Here is a 17,249-nt window from a genome sequence, read left to right on the forward strand (position 1 = left end):
CTAAAAATAAGATCTATACCCTACTATAAGTTCCTTACTAAGTTTGTCCACCTTACTACTAAGTCTAAAAAACCTAAAGACAAATAGAAAGAAGAATTCTATACTCGACTCTTTTAGAGCCTATATTTCCAAATAATAAGAGACCTAGTCGATCTAAATATTAGCTTTAACGACTTTATTCGCCTTAGACACTAGTTCTCTTTACTCTAGGAGATGGCTAAGAAGGATTAGAAGGATAGAAAATCTAGTTCACTAGGATCTAGACAATCGAATAGAGGAATAGCTCCTATAAAGAAAAAAGAAAAGACCCTTTAGCCAGATAGTTTCGATAGAGGTAAAGCCAAATTAGGATCTCCTAGGCTCTCTTAGAAGGAGCGTAATGCCCTAAAAGAAGAGGGTAAGTACTTCTATTGCTAAGAGACCGGTTATATAAAGGCGTAGTGCCTAAAATATATTGCAACTACAATTAAGAAGATAGAGGCAAACCTAGAGAAAATAACGAACTTAGTCAAAGAAAATAAGACTAAGACTATCGAATCGGAAAACTAAGAGCCCTAAGGAAAATAGACTCTAGCTTAGAGCTAGATATTAGGTTAGCGGCTACTTAGATAGACCTTTAGTAGCTTATAGGCGGTTAGAGTCTCTCCTTCCCCTATACATTAGCTATTAATAGAACTAGTATTACTATCATTATACTCGTTGACTTTAGAGTAAACGGATATACCTTTTTTAATTGAACCTATATAAAGTGAATCGCTAAGAAACTTAGTATTAAAGAAATACTACTCGAGACTCCGATCTCTATAAAAGACTTCCAAAGCTAATCTATAAACCCTATCGACTCGATCCTAAGACTCGACCTCCGAATTGATAAAAGAATATAGAAGGACACTCTATTTTTAGCCCTCGATATAGAGAAGGAGTATTAGCTATTATTAGACTAATAGTAGCTCGCTTACTACAATATTCTACTAGATATTCGTCAATATCAACTAATCTAACCTAAAGACAAATTATATAATCTAGAATAGAATTATATCTTTAAGATTCTTTACAACTCCCTTGTTCCTAAGGTACTAAACCCTAAATACTAAAAGGATACTAAATAAAGAGACTAAACGATAAAGCGTTAAGATTAGTGTTAGAAGGCTTAATAGTAGCTATAAATACTAAAGTATAGAGAAACACTCCTTAAACCCTTATCCAACAAATCTTACTAATTGATACAATCTACTAAAGATCTAGGAATATATCGATTAGTACAACCTAAAACAAGTCTAGGATTATATTAATCGGTACAACTTAAAGTCTCTAAAACGTATACCACTAGGAGCAATCTCACTGAACCCCCTAAGAAACCCCTTTAGAAGGTATTATTCGAAGGTATATAGGACAATAGCCTCTAGAAGATAGACTAGACACTGAAGAGAGAGGAATTTATCCCCCTAAGAACCTATACTCGACCTATAATACCTAAGGAAGAGGAGGAATAGGCCACTTCCTAGGTAGAAGAAGGCGAGCAACTATAGATTCTAAAAGACCTAATCAAAGCTATAATCATCTCTACTATAGCCTTTAATAAAATGTTCCTTAAAGGAAACTAATAAGGGAATTCTATACTAGGGTTTATTACAATTGCCTAGATCGACCGAACTATTAAAGCTAAAAAGACTAATAAACTCCTCGACGACGAGGACAAAGAGGTCTAAGCCTAAGTCGAAGAAGCGATTACAAAGTACCCTTACTTTACCGAATTTGCCAATGTATTCTTAAAAAAGGAATCTAATAAGATACTACTAAGGCGTAAATACAACTATAAAATTGAACTTACTGGACTACTACCCTAGCGAATAAGCCCCTTATACTCCTATACTTTCAACTAGCTAGAGACTATGAAAAAGTACCTAGTTGAGAACCTATAAAAGGGTTTTATCGAGCTAAGTGCCGCCTTATATAGCTCCCCTATACTCTTCGCTATTAAAGGAGATAGGACCTAGAGATTTTATATCGACTACTAAGCCCTAAATGAGGTTACCGTCAAGGATCGCTATCTACTACCCTACATTGACGAAATCTTATAACAACTAGGAAACGCTAAAATCTTTACTAAGATCGATATCTAGTAAGCCTTCTACTAAATCCGACTTACCCCTAGAAGCGAAGACCTAACAACCTTCTAAACCTAATATAGTCAATTCCACTATAAGGTCCTGCTATTCGGCCTATATAATAGACCTACTACCTTCTAGCAATTCGTCAATTCCTAGTTCTTTAAGTACTTCGATATATTTATAACTATCTATATCAATGACCTAATTATCTACTCTTAGAACAAAGAAAAGTACTATAAATATATACGACTTATCCTTTAGAAGCTATATAAAGCAGGTCTCTAGACGGACATCAAGAAATATAAATTCTATACTACCGAAACCAAGTTCCTTAGGTTTATCGTTAGCACTGAAGGCGTCTAAGTAGACCTAAAGAAGATTAAGACAGTAGTTTCTTAGGACCGACCTACTACTGTATAGGGAGTATAAGCCTTCCTTAGATTCTACAACTTTTATCGCTAATTTGTCTATAAGTATAGAAGGATTATATATCCCCTATAGCGTTTAACCATCAAGGGAAAACCGTTCAAATAGACCAAAGAGTATAAGGAAGCCTTCTAAGAACTTAAAAGGCGAATAACCAACACCCTACTCCTTAAATACTACGATCCTACCAAAGAGAGCTAAATCGAAGTCGATATATCTAGTAGAGTCGTAGCTAGAGTCTTCTAGTAGAAATACAACGATAGTTGGCACCCTATCACGTTCTTCTTAAGAACAATGTCTAGACTAGAAAGCAATTACTCTACGACAAGCCACTAGGCCTCCTCAAGCCCTTAGAAGTCCTTGCAAGACCTTGGTAGCACATTACTATAGACTTCTATACAATGCTCTAAGACAAGTTGGGCTACAACTAAGTCTTCGTTGTAGTAGACCGCCTAGGGAAGCGTAGCTACTCGCTCCCCTGCTATAAGACCACCATTGCCAAAGAGATAGCGCAACTCTACTACCAATATATTTAGTATACTTATAGAGCCCTAGAATCGATCACTTTAGACTAAGGCCCTCAGTTTATCTCGGTATTCTAAGACGAGTTCTATAAAATCTTTAGAATTAACCTACGCCTCTCTTCTTCAAAGTACCCCTAGACGGACGGGTAGACCGAAATTATAAATCAATACCTCGACTAGCATCTATACCCCTTCGTTAACTATTTCTAAGACAATTGGTTAGAATTATTGTCTATAATAGATTTTACTTAAGCCATTTTACCCTACTCGTCTACTAGCCTCGCCCTATTCGAGGTCGAGACTAGTATACTCCCCTAGATAATCTACAATTAGTAGAAGTATACTTGAGAATTTAGTAGCGCTAAAGACAAGCTTAATCGCACTAAAGTGTAGAAGATGCTCTCTAAAATCAATTCTATTATCCAATTCGCTAAAGAAAGTATATAGAAAGCCTAGGAAGCCTAAAAGCGGCAAGTAGATAAGTATCGGCGGCTAGAAGAATTTAAAGTTGGTTAGGAGGTCTACATTACGAAGGGCCGCTAATAGACGAACCAACTAAGCGACAAGCTCAACTACCTAGTCGCTAGGCCTTTCTCAATTATCGTTAAGAAGGGTTATTCTTATAAGCTAAAGCTACCTAAGACCTAGAAGATATACCTAGTGTTTACTCTAGATCAACTCTAAAGGGCATTGAATGACCTATTACTAGGTTAAGAGCTTTAGCCTAAGCCGCTAATTAAGGTAGATAGCGAATTAGAATAGTAAGTTAAAAAGATTTTTACCTCCTAGATATTCAAAGGGAAACTCTAGTATTACGTTCAATAGATCGGTTAAGGCGAGGACTCTAAATGGTACGACGCTACTAATTTTAAAAATGTACTATATCGCCTCTAGGAGTTCTACAAGGAATTCCCCTATATAGCCGAACTACCTTGGCGATTACCGTAATAGCTAAAAGCTTATAAAGAGAATTACTTTGATAATAAATACCTAGATAATAACCTACTAATACCTAAAGGACAATGCAATCCAACTCGATCTAGGAGACGTTATATATACGTATAAACCTACTATAAGGTCGTAGGATGATATTTCATCCTAGCTCCCTTATATACCCACTGGCCTAGATATAGCATCTTATATAGCCTAGTGGGCTATAGGGCAGATTTCTAAGTCCTATAGAACTCAATTGTATAAACTTTGTAAAAAATAGGCTTGCAAGCCAACTCTTCTAATTACCAACAGCTAGCGGAGGACTATAATATATCTATCGTATAGGTACAACGCTTTTTCGAGGGGGGGTAATATAACAGTATAGTACGCTAACCACCGTTATATAACTCGTGTATAGACCTATTACGTGACTATACACTTACGTGACCTCCTAAGTTAGTAGATTTATAGGATTCGAGTCGACTTCCAGATTAAGAAGGAGGGGTTGACTTACCGATAAGGAAAAACGCGTTGATAAGGCGAACCACGTCTTACCCCGCAACATATAGACTTTGTAGCCCCACTGCAAATTGTAGCCCTACTGCAAATTGTCTATATATATTACCTAAGGTATTTAAGCACAGTTTTCCACCTATATATTGATAGTTTTCCTCTCTCTCCTCAGACTTGAAGTCTTCGTCAATCGAGGATCAATTCAGCTACGAGTCATCCAGCACTTGTTTTGCCTTGCTGTAACAGTATTTAAGGAAGCCTAGCTCTCTAACTAGAGTAAGAAAGGAGTAATTGCCACTGTCTAAATCATCCTTACGCCTTAGTCAAAGAAGGATATAGCCTACTAGATATACTATTATAAAGTTATAGGACTCCTACTAAATAAATAGCTAAGTAGCGTACCGCCTTTATAAAACCTTATAGACGACCTTAGACAATAGCTACAAAGTACATTTCTAATACCTAGTACTATTCTACCCTTTCGACTAGAGGACTAGCAAGCTACTTTAGGTCTATTAACGACATTTATAGAAGATCTTGACAATATATCAACCTAGTAGGATATTAAAGCTAAGATTATAGAGATTACTACGCTATAAGCGACTACGATATAAAGGTTTGTTGATGCCTCTATAGACAAGATGAACTAGGAGCGCCTCCTTAGTAGCGACCTAGTCAAGGACCTTAGGGTACTAGTATAGGTAGCCCTTAAGAAGATAGTACTCGATCTCTACCTTTAGGAAGAGGAGACGCTTGTCTATATGCTTATAAGGAGGCTAGACTACCTTAAGATGCTTTATACGCTAGTATAGAAGTATCTTTAAGCGTATAAATCATCTATATTATCTAACTAGATGTCACCTTCAGTATAGTACTATAGTAAGCGCCCTTATAAGGAGCTTACGAAGCCTAGACGTCTACTTCGCCTACCACTATACAACCTATACAACTATACCTTCGTTTATAAGTATAAGTATCTAATATAGTAGTAGGGCTAGGACGTATATATTAAAGAGGTAGAGGAGTACGAAAGACGGTAGGATCAGCTACTATAGCCAACTAGACCTTTGTAAGCCGAGCGAGCTATATATAGGGAGTAGCTCAAGGAGTAGCGACGATAAGAAGCGCCTACTAAGAGAGCTTTTAAAGTATAAGCTTACCTATAGAAGTATATAGTAAGCTCGAAAGGGAAGTGTAGATTAGGGTAATAGACTACCTAGATATAGGGGGACCTAGTTTTTCTACTTTTCTATTTATCTTAGAGCGTTATATTCGTTGTTAAGGGGTCTAGCCCTCTAATTATATATATTTAAATAGGCTAAGCCTATCTTCTTTATTATTAAGTAAGATATTAAGCAATTGTTAATATATATTTATTGATACTACGTTGGTAGTCCTCCTTCTTTTAGGAAGGCTATTGAGCCTCTCCTTTCGTTGTTCTACCTCTATCTAGACGATAGGCATTCGAGCTATTGAGCTCTGACCGTATTCTTATTGTCTTTTATCTTTCTACTATATCCTACTAGATATACCTGAGCTACGTATCTTCCTCTTAGGAGACATCCTTCCTACCACTCGATATACACTATCTTTATCTGTCCAGAGGTACACTACATTCCTTTAGGAGCTATTTTACACGTCTAATCCTGGGTGTAGTGGGGTAGGTTGGTATAGAGGTTTTGCACCATTTCATTGTATTTGGCAGTCTCCGAAATTAGTCTTAGCGAGACCTCTTTAACGACGACTGGCTTGATTTCTGCCAGTTTGGGTAGTCAGGGAGGGGGCTTCCACGGAGGTTATAGAGGTCTCGCCAAGACTCATTTCGGAGGTTACCGCTTATAAGTATTTACAAATCGCTAAGGGGTTGACGACTTCGAGCAATATCAATAACGAACAATCGTAAAGACTCGTTGCAACAACTTTACGAAACCTCAATCAAATCGAAAAAAAAGAAAACTAAGATAACCTATACCCTAACTATAACCTATATCCTAATTATAACCCGAACACTAACTAGCGGGGGCTAGCGCCGTCCCCTGTACCCCCGGCGAACTAACCGCTTGGCGATAGTGTAAACGCCTTGGCGATCGTGGCTACGTAAAAACGTTGTAAAAACAGTGTCGACAATTGGCCGAAATTAGTCTTAGCGGGACCTCTTTAGCCATTAGCGGCTATGGAATATAGACTTGGGCCTGGGAGCTAGGTGCAAGGGCTCTGCCATACGCCTCTCTTCTGTTTTCCGGGTACCAACGCCCAGCTCCCACGCCGAGCCTGTCTACGCGCCCCCTCATGCAGTGTATGGGATAATCCGATACTCATGCTTGGCCTTGTTCCTCTTCCAGGAGTCTAGAGCCGTGTGCCCACAGGTAGGCTACTTACTGCTACACTACAAGGAACATCAACTTCCAGTTCAGTAATAGCCTTCATAGCATGACATCCAAGCACTGACGGAGCTCAGCAGGAGGCGGTTGGTCGAAGCAGTGACCCCTGAGCGCACTTATGGTGAGCGCCACAACAAGAGGTTAACAGGCCCACCCTCGGCCAGGGCTAATGCAAGCTTTACACTTTGTGCCAACTCGAGAGACGTGTCTCAACCATGGTTCTGGGACCTGCAGGTCCGAGCACAGGCATTCGACAACGTGCGAGTTGCGCAGGAGGACATGACCGGAAGCTTGAAGGAAGTGTCCAAGCGGTAAGTCACTATGAGGACGCTATCGTGCTCATAAGGCCCATATCCACAACTTGAATCAACGATCCCGGCGCTATTATGGGCCCTCTTGCGGCCGATAGTGCTGTGGGTTCCTGCCGCGGCGGTTCCATCACTCCCAACTCCTTGGTAGGTCTCTCCATCTCCGATGCCACCCGCTCGGAGGTGGTGAGACTCCGACCGAGTACGGAATACACAGGTAGATACTTTCGCAGCGAGAGGGGGGAAGCTGGCTGTCACCCCCCTGGGAGTGGCACAACTCCTGTCATGTACACGACAAATTAAGTGACAGAAAGCCCAGACCTTAGCTCCGTCGCACTGGAGAGTTCCTGGCAGTTGGTACCTTCCCCCGCGCGCGATGCGGACACCATCATGTCAACGCCATCGAGCTAGTGACTTGGCTAAGCTTGGGTATCCTTCGACGCGAAGGTTGGCGCTCACGGCCCGAAACATAAGACTCGGGGGATTAGGTCCGCCCGTCGGCGTCACCATGTAGTGTAAATGGTGTATTCCGTACCTACTAACGTTAGGTACTATGGAGATTTGATTGATTGTCGTTCGTTGCAGCGGAATGAACCGTCATCGTTAGGCTCAAAGCTGGGTATACTGCGTAAGAGCCAAGGGGGGAGCTTCCATAACTCGGTCGAGTCGGCGAGCGGCTTTGCGAGGTTAGTTAGCATGTCCTGTGTTCACCAAGTCGACGATTAAGGGGTCTGTCCACTGTGTACACTAACGCTCCTCCTGTTCAACGAAGGTTCTTGGTGTTGAGTTAGCGGAGATCAAGACTACCTTACCTAAACTATAACAGGACAAACTCTCTCCGAGCCTCGGCACGGAGGTTGCCGTTGGCCAAGAGCCTAGCCAGCTAGACCCTAACCCAAAGCAGCACAGGCCGCATGGCACTTAACTCCTCAGGGTTCATCACTTTGTTGAGCCGGGAGAAGCTGGGTCGCGATTACCTGGTCGCAAGTTCTCGCGCAGATTCAATTCATCCGGCGAAGAAGCGAGAACCGGCTCGACCGCTGAGTGCGACGAATGCCGGTTGGCGAGTGTCCACCTCCCTGCACAGTAACTGGCAGTTCTGTCGAGACTTTAGCCTTCAAGGCAGCTTGGCCCTTTCACTTTAACAGCAGGGACTCATTTCAAGCGCGGTAACCCAATAACGAGCAACTCGCAACGACGGCAGATCATGTACTGCGGTATTCCGTCGTTTGCTTCCTGTGCTAGTGTACGGCATGATGCAGCTTCTCACTCTTCTCCAGCGTCTCATCGTCCCATCGGCGGCTGATAAGAAGAGCCGACAGCCCAGCTGTGCAGGGGCTCATGCACTCGGAATTATTCCGTCGATCATCGGAATGCGGCACACACTTTGGAGGGGGGCAGGATCGACTGCGACCTTCGGCGATCGACCGCGCAGGTCGCACAAGAGGAGAGCCTCCCGCCTCCAGGAACCTGTGGCAGAGAGCACTGTGCTACACTCCACGAAGTGTCAGGCGGGCAGGACGGAAGTACTGTGATACAGAGAGCAGCTCGCAGCACCCGCTGGCGCTGATCAGCTTCCAGTTGCTTGCTCGGGATGCAATGATCCTCTTCCAGCGGCGCGGCCATGCATGACATCTCGGCGAGACCTCTCCGGACGGCCAGGCGCTAATTTCGTGTGACGGAGTCATGTCTTCTGCATGGTGTGTGCCGTGCAAGCCTGGCGTCGGTCGTATTGGTGGTCGATGCAGAGCATCCAGAAACAAAGCACACTCGCGTCAGCGGAATGTGTCCTGCGTATGCAGGAAAAGATGTGTGCCTGCAGATTGCCGGACGGCTTAATAACTCCCTGGTACCCCCACATGCCGGCCTGTCTTCTGCCAGGCCATCTCACTTTCCCGTCGTATCACAGTAGTGTACACGATCATCTCGGTGTTAGAGCGAGGAACCGGGTCTAGCGTACATCGTGTAGTGTACCGCGCCTCACCTGCAGTTTTATCCAAATGCGAAGCCGGTTTGCAGTGGTCGAGGGCGCACGGCGAAGGCGAATCAGATCATGGAGGGGTGTCGGCGCCACCACTTCGCAGTATGTATACGCCGTCTTCGTGCTTCGTTCCGGTTTCCGCGCTCTTCAATGGCGAGGAGAGCGCAGAACAATGTCTCACAATAACTCTTGCTTTTCGTCCCTCCCCCTCCCCCCAACACTTGAGGTATGGAGAGCCGAAGTTCGATGGCGGCAGCAGCCACGACGGCCCGAGCAACGCGGCCCTGACTGACCGGTTGAGCTGATCGCCCAGACCGCTTGCTGCAGAGTCGAGCGGATGAGGAAGTTAGTGGGCCAGTGTTTGAACCGAACCGGGAAAAAACAAACGATCCCGACACCACTTGGCCGAAGGCACAGAACACCAGAATATTGCAGCGGAGACCGCTGTGCATTCTCGTTAATTGTGAAAAACGGACTACTACCAGACGATGTAGTGTCAGGTAGTTATTGCGGGCCCTTTCCTGCACAGGCAACCGCTTGTTGCAGACCCACGGAGCGCTGATCGCCCCAAGACGCTGCGAAATAAAGCAAGGAGCATGACGGGACGGCGCGAGGCAAAGAAATAAAGTTGGAGGTTGCCGTTTTCGATCGCCCAAACGTCGACCCTGGCCTCATAACTCCATCGCACTGCAAGCAGAGCCAGCTGAAACTCCATGTCCTTACACGCTGGAGGTTATAGAGGTCCCGCCAAGACTAATTTCGGCCAATTGTCGGCAATGTTTTTACAACGTCAGTACCCCGCTAAGATCGCCAAGGGGTTTGCACTATCGCCACAGGTTAGCTACGGGTTAGTTCGCCGGGGGTACGGGGGGCGGCGCTAGCCCCCCGCTGGTTAGGATTCGGGTTAAAGTTAGGGTGAGGGTCAAGGTTAGGGTGCGGGTTAACTTCGTTTTCTTTTTTTTCGATTTGGTTGAGGTTTGGTAAAGTTGTTGCTGTGAGTCTTCGCGATTGTGCATTGTCGATGTTGCTCTAAGTCGTCGCGGCCCCGCTTACCCCGTAGCGATTGTAAATACTTGTAAGCGGCAACCTCCGAAATTAGTCTTGGCGGGACCTCTATAACTACGACCCAGAATCCAGGGGTCGTCCGTCCATGGGTGGTGCCGAGCAACGGTGGACTGGCTGACCGCATTCTCATTCAGGTGCCCGGGCCACCCGATAACTAAGGGAAGGTAGGTTAGCGTCAATCATTGAGAGCGACACGAAACTCCAAAGCGAATGTCATGACAGCTCTGTGGCGTGTGGGTGGGGAATAGAGATCGCGGCTGCCGCTGCAGATGGAGGGCGCCATCCAGGCCGTCTTGTGACCTCTGCGCTAACTGCAGTATCGGATCCCGATGCCGTGCAAACCAATGACCTGCAGATGAGGTGCGTCGTGGACTTCGCCTCCAATATACATACGGAGCGTGCGCGTTGAGGAATGCACACCTGTCCGGTCTGTTGTCAAGCAGCTTTGCCAACCTGGAAGGTACTTCAGGTTTCTCTGGACAGTCCCATATGAGGTGCACATACACTCCAACCCTTGTTTGTTTGTTAGCTTGGTACTTACGGTGGATCACAACAGGGATGTGAAAGCCAATCAACATTGGATTACAAAGACTGTACAGTACTTAATCCTCCATAGAAAAACAGAGGCGAAACAGGTCAATTTCAGTACCCCGTGTACCCCCCCTGATTCTCAATCACCTGCGCCAGCCGCCTTGGCATGGAATGAACCAACTGCAACAGATAGTCAGAAGGCACTGCATCCCACGCCTGCAAAATAGCTTCCTTCAATGCCTCGCCAGTTGGCCAAATAGGATAGTTGCGTTCGATCCATCGCTACCTACCTGGCTTGATCTGGCTAATTTGGCTGATTTGGCTGCCCTGGCCGATTTGGAAGGATTTGATGGTTTTGATGGTGGTGATGCTTTTTTGATGGTTTGGTTGAATGCTGTGCCAGAGCCAGGAACTGAACTAGTGGGTGAAAAGGCCAATTTTTGGTTAGCTACAGGCCCCTGTCAAAAAGTGGGGCGAAGAACCAAACTAACAAACAAACAAGGGTTGGAGTGTAAGGGGTAGACGTTAAAGAGGTCCCGCCAAGACTAATTTCGGCCAATTGTCGGCTATGTTTTTACAACGTTTTTACGCAACCCCGATCGCTAAGGCGTTTGCTCTATCGCTAAAGGTTAGTTCGCCGAGGGTATAGGGGGCGGCGCCAGCCCCCCGCTGGTTAGGGTTTAGGTTAAGGTTAGGATACGGGTTATAGTTAGGGTGCGGGTTATCCTCGTTTTCTTTTTTTTCGATTTGGTTGAGTTTTCGTAGAGTTGTTGCGACGAGTCTTTGCGATTGTTGTTGTTGATGTTGCTCGAAGTCGTCGTGGCCTGCTCACCCCTTGGCGATTTGTAATTCCTTGTACGCGGTAAAATCCGAAATTAGTCTTGGCGGGACCTCTTTAACGACGACCTATTGCTGCTGGTTGGCCTATGCAGGGTCGGCCACATGGTTTTGAACCAGGGGCCAGCAGAATCTTGTTGGTCCCTTCGTTGCTGTGGTGCGGTGAGACGTTGAGAACCCGGAAACGCAGTCATGCAAACGACAACCACAAACCAAGAGCGTATCTGTACCGTGCTGTGGTATCTACAGCGGTCATGGTCTTGAAGCGGGCAGGGCAGCCGGGAGTGCTGACTACCTGACCTACCTACCTAAGGTAGGGACTTAACCGCTTACCTCAAAAACGTTAGTTCATAGTACATACAGCGCCAATGCAACATGCGGTTATCACTGCGTAGGTACTATAAGGAACCTAGTGTAGGTGGTGCGACTCCCGAGCTATTCTTGTCGCATGGGGGGGAACGTCGACAACGAGCCTCCATGTTGGAAGCACGCAACGGGGTGGTCCAGCGTGGGGGGCTAGTACACTACTAGTGGAGTGAAGGAACAACTGTGTACGGAATACTCCGTACAGGACATTACACTGGACTCTCGTTTGGAGCCTCGCCCCTCGCAGCTCTTTCCCCATCTTTCTCTGAGCGACAGATTCCGAAACCAGGCACCTTGGCGGGGCGCAAGAACACAACGGCAGAAGGGGCCCGGCTGCTGGTTACGATCCAGGGTCGCGTTGTGAGTGCAATCGAACCGCTTCCACATTGCATGCCTCCGGTACACAGTACATATAGTGTACAGAGAGCACAACTGCGCAAGCACCCGGTCTTCCTGGAGCGTTGGCCTTTTTTTTTTTTGTTGCATCTCTTCACCTCGGTATACGGACTACCTACGCCTCCGTGAAGGAATGAGCCCGAGATTCCAGCGCCGAGTTCCTGGAGAACCTGGAATGACACCCCTGAGTGCCTGCAATGCTTCGTCGTCGGGGTCAAATCTCAGGTGGCCATCGAACCGAGCGCACGGTCCGACTCGTTGCTGGTAACCCGGAAACGCTAACATCAGTTGACCCACACCATCGATTAGCGAACTGCCCAGGGTTTGCGGGGCATACTTCCAATTCAGGTGTAACTACCCCGGACTGCGCACATCGTCGTGCACACAACGCAAGCGGGTGAGAAAAGGGGTTTGGCGTTTGGCGGGCATGTTCTCTGGGGCAGTGATTGACCGACACTTTGAACTCCTGGCTCGAGGACAAGAAAAGAGAGGGCAGACCCCATAGCACCCATGCTCTTCGACTCGTTTCTGGTCCACTGAGGTCCCGCCGCCCCCGTCAATCAAAATACCGTACCCTTAGTGTGTGGACGGTGACGTTTTTGAGGATAATGTTCAGGAGAGCTAACCTGGTGACTGACAAAAAGAGCAAAATCCTCCGGTGAGAGATACATGGTACACATAAGTAGCTGCAGCGCGGATCCAAGGGAAAGAAGAAGGAAGGAAGCACAGATCTACAATACAATGCTTGTTTGTTTGTTAGTTTGGTTCTTAGCCCCACTTTTTAGCAGGGGGCTACAGCCAACCAAAGTTGGCATTTTCACTGGCCGATTCTACTCTCAAGCCTCATCACTCTCCAGACTTCAAGTCTAAGTGAGGCACGTTCGGAGAAAGTGAAGCAGTAGATTGAACGCAATTCTCCTGTCTAGCTAGCTGGCTAAGTACCAAAGGAAGCTACATTGCGGGGAAAAGCTACGGTGCCCACTGACTTCCATTCTATTGTGGTTAGTCCATTCTATGCCAAGACGGATAGGTAGGTACCTGATAGCTCTGGTGATTTAGAGTTCTGGTCCTGATCCACCAAAAGTACCAGACTAACGAACAAACAAGGGGGGCATTGTACTGTCGATCCCCGCGGGAATTGAAAGCATCCAGAAGATGGAAAGTCTGCTGAATGCTGTGCTGTGAGTACACTCTACACTTAGGCATGCTACACTCGTATGGAATATGTGGTGTACCTATGTACGGAATATTCCGTACTGGGCCCATTCCGAAGATTGCCGGCCCGGTCTGTTCAATCGTCGTTCCCGGGGTTTCAGTGCTGCAATCCCTGTCCCCGCTGCGACGGCCCCACCACCTTGGTTCGTTGCCCCCCTTGCTGGGTAAAGGTGCCTGTCCGCAAGGGCTCCATCGACCACGCCGCTGCCCATGTCAAACTAACGACAGTTAAAGTTAGTGACGGATAGCGCATGTTCCTTTTCGAACATAGTTAATGCCTCCTGGCTCGACTTGGCGCGCGCTGCGCAGTCCACATGCTCCAGCAGCGAGGGTGTTCGTTTATTAATCTCGCGCCAGGCCGGCCTTCCTTCGGGGCGTGTGTATTCCGTATTGGAGCTGTCAACTTTGAATACCCCCTGACCCCCCTGGAGCCTGGCTCTTGATTTCTCTCCGAGACGGCCGCCGCACATCGGCGTTTTTGTCTCACTTCTCCGTGCTTCGTCTCTCCATTCCTCGTTTTGGGCGACCTTGATTGTGAAGCGCAGTCGACAACGCAACCAGATTGGCCATCGTCTCTGCTTACACGGGCTTGGTTCACATACCAACATCGTCTCCGACCCGGGCGCTCAAAGGGAAACGGGCCAGCGTCCCTTCGGCAATCCGCGCCCTTCTTTCACCATGCGGTCCCTTTAATGGCTAATACGTTCAACTTCCGGCCTCGTCCCGCACCCTTAACAGGGCTCCCATCACGTTCCCTCCCCCCCAGCCGACGGGAGAGTATCGCAGCAGTCATGGAGGGCGCTCTCAGCATGCCCCCCGACCGGGGCGCAATCATCGGGAGAGCAGTCTGGAAGGTGCCTAGCTCGCGTCCCCGACCCTTGTGGCGTGCCGCGCACTCCATTCGCTAACTGGTGTACGTCCAGGCGCGATACGTAGTTGTCGGACCCGCGAATCGAGGGCAGACACCGGCGGCGCCCGCCAGGGTACCGCCTAACCGCAGCTCGACACCCAGGGAGCTCGTCAGGGTGGCCCCGGATGGCGTCTTCCTGTCCATCTACAAGTCCAAGGTGAGCATTTCCAGTCCTGTTTCACCGGAAGCCCAGCCGGCGCGGCGTAGCCCGGAGTCCCTGACAAGAAGCGGGAGGACATAGGAGGATACGGAGCCGATACAGCAGCACTCCATCAATTCGATTACCGATTGCGAAGTCCAGATGCTGGCGCACCGGAAGCAAGGGCCGGTCCTCCCAACTCTGGTTGTCAATGTGCTCCCGGACCCCATGTTGGACAAGATTCGGAAGCGGCGTTCGAGCAGAACGGCCGGCTTCACTGCGCCCAAGGACACGGGCCCCACGACCCTCCTGTTTCGCTCCGTGGACGAGCAACCCTCGCTGCAGGAATGGGCTCGCGTTATTCGGCAGCACATCCAGCCGGTAATCCCGGACAGAGCGCCCCTCAGTCCACTCACGCCCGCCTCCCCAAGCTTCATCAATCCCTTCGCGCCTCGATCTAGGGAACCTAGTGACGTGCAGCCGCCAAGGCCAGGGAGCGGAAGCGGTTCCCGACCCGGGTTCTTCTTGAAGAACCCCAGCCAGATGCACACCGGCCGCGATCGCCCCGTGACTTTCTCGGACTCCCCGAGCCTGCGCTCAAAACGAAGCGACCTCTCGTCACAGACCAGCTCAATAAACACATCGCATGCAGGCATCCACAACTACACCGCCATGGTTCCGGCCGATCTCCCGTCTCCCGCGACAACAATTGGGGAATACCAGGGGGAATTTATCGAGGGTTGGACATCGGCGCAGGGCAGGTCCTCGGCGCTCAACTCACCTATCAGGGGCCGTGACAGCGTCAGCTCACAAGCCCAAACCCCACTGCCAACAATACCGGATACGAGCTCCCCGCCCGGGCCCCGGGAGACGATCCTCGACCGAGCGTTCCAGATGCGCTGCATCCCCGGCTCCGAACGGGAGGTCCCTGGGGAGGAAAAACTGAGTTCTCTGGCCAGGTTCGACGCACTGATGCGGGAAATGGACGAGAAGCGGAGACAACGCGAAGCCGAAGAAGCGAGGCAACGGCCGCAGGCCACGGCCGCGCCATCGACCGCGACGCAGGGCTCCGAGTTGAAGAGCGCGTTTGATGACGACGACTCGGATTCGGATTCGGAACGAGACTCGGACGAGGACGAGGACGAGGAGGATGAGGAGGAGGAGGAGGAGGACATGGTAGGGGAGGCGGATGTTGATGACCGGTTCACATCCTCGACAACACCAGCCCAGCGGGCCCTGGATTTCATCGCCGGGAGGCGCGGACCGACTCAGCGGCATCAACTACCGTTGCGGGACATTAGAACCCCTCCGAGTTATAACCACGACGCCTTCATGGCTTTGACGAGCAGCGGGGCTTCTCAGCTGCGTCCCCAGACGGGCTACTCCAAGAACCGCAGCAGACCGAGCATGACCCAGAGAACACACAGCCAACCACAACTCGCTACGATTCTAGCCTCGTTCCCGACACCTGCCGACGGCAGCGGTGCTTTCCCAAGCTGGGACCCCGGGGAGGGGAGCGGAACGTTCAGTTTCACCCCTGGGTCGCCGTCAGCTCTGCACCGCAGCTCGACCGAGAAGCGGCAGTCGGCGTCGAGCGCCAAGCGCCTCAGCTTCACCGAGTTCACGCGGCGGCTGAGCAGCACGAGCAGCTTGCTCCTGATGCAGACAAACGCAAGCGGTGCCGCGAGCAGCCGGGCTAGCCACAGCGACCAGGACCTCCAGCCGCCGCCGCAATCATCCGCCCAGCACTTGCACCACCTGCATCCCAGGGCTGGTCTGCAGACGCCGCTTCAGCAGCAACAGGCAGCGCAGTCCACGCCTCCGGTGAGCGAGCGCGAGCGGTGCGGCTGGCGTGGCAGTGTCGGCGTGTTCGGGGGCGGCGAGGGTGGCTTTCTTTGACGGGGCGGCCCTGGCTCTCTCCAGTTGGAGGAGCGTCGATGCCTGCTTGTCAGACCCCAGCAACCTTCCAACCTCTTTCCAACCTATGTTTTTGACACCTGTCGAATAATACCCAGCATCCCTTCCTACACAAACCATAAGGGCTCGGTTGAGTCACATCAAACCAACAACTCTCACGTATTCGCTCAACATCTTTGCCTCGTTTGTCGCATCCCGCAACCTCACAACCGCCGCTATCATACCTCACCACCCGACCGAACCATCCTATGTGACGACCGGCTCATGACCGAGAGAACATGACGCAAGGGGCAGCTGGCGTTAATCATGATCTAGCATACCATACCCTGCTGTTTTGCATCTGTCGAATGGAGGCGGCTCAACGTGCAAGGGCACGAAGCAATGGCTTTCTGGGTCTGTAATATGCATTCAGCATTGTTTTTCTTCTTCTTAGTGAAATAACTCTTTTGTCTTTGCATTTTCAAGGAGACCAACACTTTGCATTCCCTCCGAACGGGCTCGCTGCCCAGATGGATGAGAAGTTAGGTATGTAACTATTGGATTCATTGTACACCAGCACCACAAGGCACACACGTACTCAGTACATACCATATAACCCTATCAACCTTTGTATCCACCTCTATCCAAACATACAACTACCTCGCCTTATTTCTGGTCGATCTCTCTGACATGGATGACGATGAAACCTGGAATGTT

At 48.6% G+C, this 17,249-nt stretch overlaps 1 protein-coding gene across 1 annotated transcript; it reads left to right on the top strand.

Moving 5' to 3' along the window:
* Window positions 1–14,143: 14,143 nt before the first annotated feature.
* Window positions 14,144–16,879, top strand: THITE_2108579 (uncharacterized protein). The gene is made up of 3 exons (XM_003649681.1): window positions 14,144–14,441; window positions 14,511–14,654; window positions 14,739–16,879. Exons 1-3 carry the CDS (start codon window positions 14,379–14,381, stop codon window positions 16,533–16,535), a joined length of 2,004 nt encoding a protein of 667 aa, XP_003649729.1. The 5' UTR covers window positions 14,144–14,378; the 3' UTR covers window positions 16,536–16,879.
* The last annotated feature ends 370 nt before the right edge of the window (window positions 16,880–17,249 follow it).

The sequence above is a fragment of the Thermothielavioides terrestris genome, chromosome 1 (assembly GCF_000226115.1).
Source record: "Thermothielavioides terrestris NRRL 8126 chromosome 1, complete sequence".
Taxonomy (NCBI): domain Eukaryota; kingdom Fungi; phylum Ascomycota; class Sordariomycetes; order Sordariales; family Chaetomiaceae; genus Thermothielavioides; species Thermothielavioides terrestris.

What these genes read in the sequence shown, in the direction of transcription:
- THITE_2108579 (XM_003649681.1), top strand. Translation starts at nt 14,379, where the DNA reads ATGGAGGGCGCTCTCAGCATGCCCCCCGACCGGGGCGCAATCATCGGG. An exon ending in TCGGGAGAGCAGTCTGGAAG is followed by an intron (nt 14,442 to 14,510) that starts GTGCCTAGCTCG and finishes GTGTACGTCCAG; the next exon opens with GCGCGATACGTAGTTGTCGG. An exon ending in TGTCCATCTACAAGTCCAAG is followed by an intron (nt 14,655 to 14,738) that starts GTGAGCATTTCC and finishes GGGAGGACATAG; the next exon opens with GAGGATACGGAGCCGATACA.